The sequence below is a fragment of the Salmo salar genome, chromosome ssa16 (assembly GCF_905237065.1).
Source record: "Salmo salar chromosome ssa16, Ssal_v3.1, whole genome shotgun sequence".
NCBI lineage: Eukaryota > Metazoa > Chordata > Actinopteri > Salmoniformes > Salmonidae > Salmo > Salmo salar.
Genome location: NC_059457.1, coordinates 83,354,161 through 83,361,472, shown reverse-complemented (window position 1 = coordinate 83,361,472; position 7,312 = coordinate 83,354,161). Strand labels below are relative to the sequence as shown.

The following is a 7,312-nucleotide window of genomic DNA, read 5'->3' as shown; positions in this document are numbered from 1 at the left end:
ATACACATTCTATAAATGTACAGTATACACTCAGTGTACTTTGAGTCAGTTTAGATGAAAGAGTCTGCTCAGGGGAAAATACATTGACTCTTCACATCCAGCTTCTCTCTGTCTACTAGTGGTGGAAGGTCAGTACACAATAGAGTAGGCCGTATGGTTGTATCATTGGCAGCAAAGGAAAAGACCTCCTGATTGTAGGAGCTCTGAGATTATAACGAGGGAGGCTGCAATAATACATATCTATAGGAGGTCAAGCCTATAGCTCAGTAGGAGACGGATGGATGGTGAATAGAGTCACTGATTATAATTATTTCCAATAGCCTAATAGATATGCCTTAGTTGTCAAGTAGTATATTACTTACTGTGCAGAGGTCTAGTAATCAGTAGACTACTTTTTTTTGTGATTATAGCTATCACAATTTCATCAAGGTTATTTTATAGAACAGCAGTCGACCTAGGTGGGCTTTTTCCATTATACATTTTTTTGTGAATTTTCCTGATTCGTGTAGATATGCTGCCATCTGACGGACAACCTCTGATAACACATGCAATCAAAAAGCTCGGTTTGTCCCTCGTCGTATACTGTTCTCAAGTCATGTGAACTCGCATACGTGCGGAAGTGCTGCAGCGTACAGAGTCGTCTGATTAGGTAAGAACATTATGTTCCTTTACATAACAGCACACATTCACACGAATATTTCAGGAACTTAACGCATATCATCTTATTGTAATGGTGTATGTTTACATTGAAATGTAACTTTGAAAAATAAGAAATTGTCATCTCAAACTTACGTCTGACGCGAACGAGAAGTGAGAGTGCAGCCGATCAAAACAAACAAGACTGGACTTGTGTCAGCTCTTTTAGCTACCAAGCTAATTAGCATAGCTAGGCTGTCTGTCACTGCCAGTTGTCAACAACAACACTAGTTAGCTGTATTGAATACTTACGTATCATCTTGTTTTTGTCCCTTTTAGCTTGCTAGATAGTCAAAAGCATAGCAGTAAGCAGCGATTGCGTCATATTGTTAAGGCAACACTCATAGTATATAACCGTACAAGCTAACTTGCAATATCAAGTTCACGTTTGATCAATTCAATTGTATTTCCTACTGTCTGCTGTATTCTGTCTGTCTGTGCTGCATGGTTTATTAGCTGTCCTATTATGTAATGTCACACATGTAGTATTCATCTTGTTTCCACATCTTCAGGTGTAAAACTAGTGACAGAGGGCCACCAGGATGACTAGTGTAAGTACTAAACATTTACATTGCATCATATATATTAATATTAATACTGTAGCTAGGGTGCTTGACGCTTCTCCTCTGATTGATTTGATTAATAACTGTAGGTGCTGTGTGGGCGAGCCCGGCTGGTGATAACCCAGTCGTCAGGGCGTCAGGTCTTATCTGCACTCAGGGTGGGCTGGATACGAACCTTCTCAGCTGCAGGTTCTGATGAGCCTTATTTTGTCGTGTCACGGGGGGACTCAGACTCAGGTAGACTGCTGCTATATCAACCACAACACTGGTAACACTGGTTCATTTGTTATTTTCCACTACCTGTGACCGTATTTTGGCCTTTGCGTTTTTGAGTTATGAATTGTAATTACGGTGCATTCAGAAAGTATTCAGACCCCTTCCCATTTTCCACATTTTGTTACGTTACAGCCTTATTCTAAAATGTATTATATTAAATAAATCCCTCAACATTCTACACACAATACCCCATCACGACAAAGCGAAAACAGGTTAAATTTTTTTGGTGCAAATTCATAAAAAAAATTTATTACAGAAATACCATATTTACATAAGTATTCAGATCCTTTGCTATGAGACTTGAAATTGAGCTCAGGTGCATCCTGTTTCCATTGATCATCCTTGAGATGTTTCTACAACTTCATTGGAGTCCACCTGTGGTAAATTCCATTAGTTGGACATGATTTGGAAATGCACACACCTGTCTATATAAGGTCCCACAGTTGACAGTGCATGTCAGAGCAAAAACCAAGCCATGAGGTCAAAGGACTTGTCCGTAGAGCTTCCAGACAGGATTGTGTCAAGGGACAGATCCTGGGAAGTGTACCAAAAAATGTCTGCAGCATTGAAGGTCCCCAAGAACACTGTGGCCTCCATCATTCTTAAATGGGAGGAGTTTGGAACCACCAAGACTCTTCCTAGAGCTGGCTGCCCGGCCAAACTGAGCAATTGGAGGAGAAAGGCCTTGGTCAGGGATGTGACCAAGAACCCGATGGTCAGTCTGACGGAGCTCCAGAGTTCCTTTGTGGAGATGGGAGAACCTTCCAGAAGGATAACCATCTCTGCAGCACTCCACCAATCAGGCCTGTATGGTAGAGTGGACAGACGGAAGCCACTCCTCAGTAAAATACACATGACAGCGCGTTTGGAGTTTGTCAAAAGGCCCCTAAAGGACTCTCAGACCATGAGAAACAAGATGCTCTGTTCTGATGAAACCAAGATTGAACTATTTGGCCTGTAGGGATGTTTTTCAGTGGCAAGGACTGGGAGACTTTCGAAAGATGAACGGAGCAAAGTACAGAGAGATCCTTGATGAAAACCTTCTTGTCTCTGAATGCTCTTGAGTGGCCTATCCAGAGCCCGGACTTGAACCTGATCGAACATCTCTGGAGAGAACTGAAAATAGCTGTGCAGCGATGCTCCCCATCCAATCTGACAGAGCTTGAGAGGATCTGCTGAGAAAATGGGAGAAACTCTTCAAATACAGGTGTGCCATGCTTGTAGCGTCATACCCAAGAAGACTCGAGGCTGTAATCGCTGCCAAAGGTGCTTCAACAAAATACTGACTAAAGGGTCTGAATACTTATATAAATGTGATATTTTCGTTTTTAATTTTTAAAACATTTGCAAAAAACATAAGGTTTTTGCTTTGTCATTATGTGTAGATTGATGGGGGGGAAAACTATTTAATCCATTTTAGAATAAGGCTGTGACGTAACAAGATGTGGGAAAAGTTATGGGGTCTGAATACTTCCGAATGCACTGTATGCATTAAACATTTTATTATGAGAAAATGATCTCAAACTTTACATAAATATAGCTACTGTTAGGCAGAAAATACAATGTCAAATTTGTCAGATTTACCATTATTGTAATATACTCTCTTTCTCCCTACCAGGCCCTAGGACAGTATGGCCTGATGAAAACATGGGACCATTTGGCCCCCAGGACCAGCGGTTCCAGTTGCCAGGTAACTCAGGCTTTGACTTTCACCTGGAAGGCATGGCAGACCAGAGGATTAAAGGCCCAGTCCACCGGACGGTACCTGACGTTCTGACTGCTGCTACCAGCAACGAGAGACATGAGTTTGTAATGGCCCAGTTCGTCAGCGAGTTTCAGGTAAATACGTCACTCACAATAACTCTTTAACTAAACAAAATGTGTCCTTATTCAATTGTAAATAAACATGGATATTATTCTTAAACATTTCAAAAATATGTTTATATAATTTTATAAAAGCATTTCTATTATGTTTCATACTGGTAGAGTTATATGTTGAATACTTAATGTTTTTTCTTTGTAGGTCAAAAGTGGTCACATGTTATCGAGGAGCGTCCGCAAGGCAGAGCACTACTTTGATCAGCCCAATGTGAACTGTTCTATACAGACCTGTCCTGAGCTGCTGAAGAAAGGTAGCCTTTTTTATTAGCATGGTGTAGTCATACTTATCATAACATTACCTATTCATGTCATGTTTTATCAACCGCAATCCACACACGTCAGATGGCTGTATGCAATATCAACCATGTCCACTAGGGGAAGTAACTTCATTACTAACGTCACTAATGTTGTCCAAGTGGGTGATGGCTGACCTTTCTGTAGGCCTATTGGCTAGCTAGCAGTTGAATGTGTAGCAAATGTCTCTTTATTTCCTCTGTTAGAGTTTGAATCCTATTTCCCCTCGGCCCCAGCCAGCGCCATCACTGTTGTCACGGTGAAACACACCAGATGTGAGGTGATCGACAAAGAAGTGATCGACAGAGAACAGCTACTTCACAAAGTGAGTTGGAACTCCATGTCCGCTGGTTGTTTCCCATTGATATGGATTCAGTGATAGTAATTTCAGTAAATGATTCTGCCATCACTTTTTGGAGTTGTAGGCCTGTGTACTTATTGAAGGTCTTACTCTGTACCTCCCCTTTATTGGTGAAGTGTTTTCTTGTCCGTTAACTGTCAGTTAGTTTGACTACTGACATACTGGATGTTTTCTGTTATTAACTTTATTTTGACTACTGACATACTGGATGTTTTCTGTTATTAACTTTAGTTTGACTACTGACATACTGGATGTTTTCTGTTATTAACTTTAGTTTGACTACTGACATACTGGATGTTTTCTGTTATTAACTTTAGTTTGACTACTGACATACTGGATGTTTTCTGTTATTAACTTTAGTTCGACTACTGACATACTGGATGTTTTCTGTTATTAACTTTAGTTTGACTACTGACATACTGGATGTTTTCTGTTATTAACTTTAGTTCGACTACTGACATACTGGATGTTTTCTGTTATTAACTTTAGTTCGACTACTGACATACTGGATGTTTTCTGTTATTAACTTTAGTTCGACTACTGACATACTGGATGTTTTCTGTTATTAACTTTATTTTGACTACTGACATACTGGATGTTTTCTGTTATTAACTTTAGTTCGACTACTGACATACTGGATGTTTTCTGTTATTAACTTTAGTTTGACTACTGACATACTGGATGTTTTCTGTTATTAACTTTAGTTTGACTACTGACATACTGGATGTTTTCTGTTATTAACTTTAGTTCGACTACTGACATACTGGATGTTTTCTGTTATTAACTTTAGTTCGACTACTGACATACTGGATGTTTTCTGTTATTAACTTTAGTTCGACTACTGACATACTGGATGTTTTCTGTTATTAACTTTAGTTTGAATACTGACATACTGGATGTTTTCACTAATATCAGTTATTTTTACTACTGACATAATGGATGTTTTCTGTTATTTTGTTTGAATACTGACAAGATAGTGGATGTTTTCACTAATATCAATTATTTTTACTACTGACAGATACTGGATGTTTTCAGTTATTTTTACTACTGACAGAAAGTGGATGTTTTCAGTAATATCAGTTATTTTGACTACTGACAGATACTAGATGTTTTCAGTTATTTTTACTACTGACAGAAAGTGGATGTTTTCAGTAATATCAGTTATTTTGACTACTGACAGATACTAGATGTTTTCAGTTATTTTTACTACTGACAAAAGTGGATGTTTTCAGTAATATCAGTTATTTTGACTACTGACAGATACTAGATGTTTTCAGTTATTTTGACTACTGACAAAGTGGATGTTTTCAGTAATATCAGTTATTTTGACTACTGACAGATACTAGATGTTTTCAGTTATTTTGACTACTGACAAAGTGGATGTTTTCAGTAATATCAGTTATTTTGACTACTGACAGATACTAGATGTTTTCAGTTATTTTGACTACTGACAGAAAGTGGGTGTTTTCTGTTATTCCCCAGTTTGTTAGTGGTGCTAAGGAAATCTGCTTTGCTCTGTGGACAGCTGGCTTCTGGGCTGACTTCATTGACCCCTCATCAGGATCAGCTGTGAGTTGTTCTCCTACCTGTTTTGTTTGGTTATTAATTGTTTATGTCAAAATATCTATATAATGTCTAATACATATGTAATACAATATTGATGTAGTGTTTACTGTACTTCATCAACCTGAGATATTTTCCAGGAGACGTATGTAGTCTTCAAGACAACCACATCACATCACTCCTTTGTCTTGTCCCACAGTTCTTTGGATCTCACTCCAACCACCCACTACTCAAAGAGGAGGAGTGGAGCCATCTAGGTTTCCATATCGAGGCCTCTGGATCCTGCACAGTTATCCGTCACGTCCTGAGGGGAACACCTACGTTTGTTGGAACTGTTTTCACTACCGCACCTGCTAACAGCCATGTCATGGAAAGACTTCAAGGCCAGTCAAGTGCATTTGAAGACAGGGACTAGTTTTTATATTTAGTTATCACCATGTGAGAATGATGTATCTCACTATCCAAAAGACTGTTTGTGCCCTGACCTCTGTTTGTTCACTTTGGTTTGTTTTGGAGGAAAACCCTTACCCATAATGCCGTTGTCTTCACCACACCAGCATGGAGAAAAAGTTCTGATGGGTTGATGTCTTCAGACACATGCCTAACTATGTTAACCTGGTTCCAGATCTGTTTGTGTTATTCTGTTTGTGCTGTCTTGCCAAAGTTGGTACGAGGACACAAACAGATCTGGGACCAGGCTATATAACTATGTACTTGGAAGTAGACAGGTAGGTTGCGTACAGTACTGCAGCGATCTATTGTTGATTCTGATGATATCATAAAGACTTGACTGAGGAGGATCCCTTTGGCAGCTGTGTTTAAACACCCAATGAACCACCTAGCTACCTTTGACTGAGGGCCCTTTTTCTAGCCTTACCGCTGAAGATCCTCACGATATAACTCCAAAAGCAATGTTTCCCATTCACGCTAAACGCTGCATATTTCAGTTCAATCTGAGAGAACCTTTACATTTCGATCGTGCTGTAACACTCAAATTCAGCACTACGGATTGAATCTAGTCTAATATAGTCAATAGTTAACACTTTCAGACTAATCTAGTGTCTACAGAGTATTGCTACTGTACAGGGTTTTCCTTCACTTGCACAATGGGAATAGAAATATGGTGTCTTGGAGGAGTCTGTTGTCCGTTTCTACCATAATGAATTAAAATGTCTATGTTGCTGTTATGGTACACACATCATTCAGTCATCTAATAGATGTAAGAAAGTAGGGACGTGTGAGGCAACACACAACACTAAACAAAATAATAATGAATAGCTAATCCAAAAGAGATTTTCAGTTTGTCCTCTTTACATACGATTAGAAATTTAGACAATGCAATTAACACTTAAGTCTTTGCTAATTTCCTAGTGCTAATTAGGGAACACAAACACTAAGAGAAATTGAAAAGAATATGCCTGGCCTTGAGGTAATGCGTTACTCTGCATCTCAGTGCTAGAGGTGTCACTACAGACCCTGGTTCGAATCCAGGCTGTATCTCAACCGGCCGTGATTGGGAGTCCCATAAAAATATATGACTTCTGGGCCTTCTCTTTTAGTAAAGTGTTCCCAGGACAAGGAGTATGTTGTTTGGGTAAGAGAAACATCTCATTTCACACCTCTAAAAACCTTAGACTAAACACTGATTTGAGAAGGACTGATGGGTTTGGTTTGGAGC

At 39.2% G+C, this 7,312-nt stretch overlaps 1 protein-coding gene across 4 annotated transcripts; it reads left to right on the top strand.

Moving 5' to 3' along the window:
- Nucleotides 1–574: 574 nt before the first annotated feature.
- LOC106574760 (metabolism of cobalamin associated D) lies at nucleotides 575–6,821 on the top strand. 4 transcript variants are annotated; one of them, XM_014150813.1, is made up of 8 exons: nucleotides 575–649; nucleotides 1,209–1,247; nucleotides 1,349–1,496; nucleotides 3,154–3,374; nucleotides 3,559–3,667; nucleotides 3,947–4,035; nucleotides 5,554–5,640; nucleotides 5,834–6,821. In XM_014150813.1, the coding sequence occupies exons 2-8, from the start codon at nucleotides 1,239–1,241 to the stop codon at nucleotides 6,047–6,049; spliced, it is 879 nt and encodes a 292-aa protein (XP_014006288.1). In that variant the 5' UTR covers nucleotides 575–649; nucleotides 1,209–1,238; the 3' UTR covers nucleotides 6,050–6,821. The 4 variants fall into 4 exon arrangements, with proteins under 4 accessions (XP_014006288.1, XP_014006285.1, XP_014006287.1 ...); XM_014150810.1 differs by having other exon boundaries at nucleotides 3,917–4,035; XM_014150812.2 differs by lacking the exon at nucleotides 575–649 and adding an exon at nucleotides 717–735 and having other exon boundaries at nucleotides 3,917–4,035.
- The last annotated feature ends 491 nt before the right edge of the window (nucleotides 6,822–7,312 follow it).

Excerpts from the sequence above, each read along its gene's own strand:
- LOC106574760 (XM_014150810.1), top strand. Across the intron at positions 1,497-3,153 it reads ACGGGGGGACTCAGACTCAG|GCCCTAGGACAGTATGGCCT; the intron begins GTAGACTGCTGC and ends TCTCCCTACCAG. Across the intron at positions 3,668-3,916 it reads TCCTGAGCTGCTGAAGAAAG|AGTTTGAATCCTATTTCCCC; the intron begins GTAGCCTTTTTT and ends TTCCTCTGTTAG.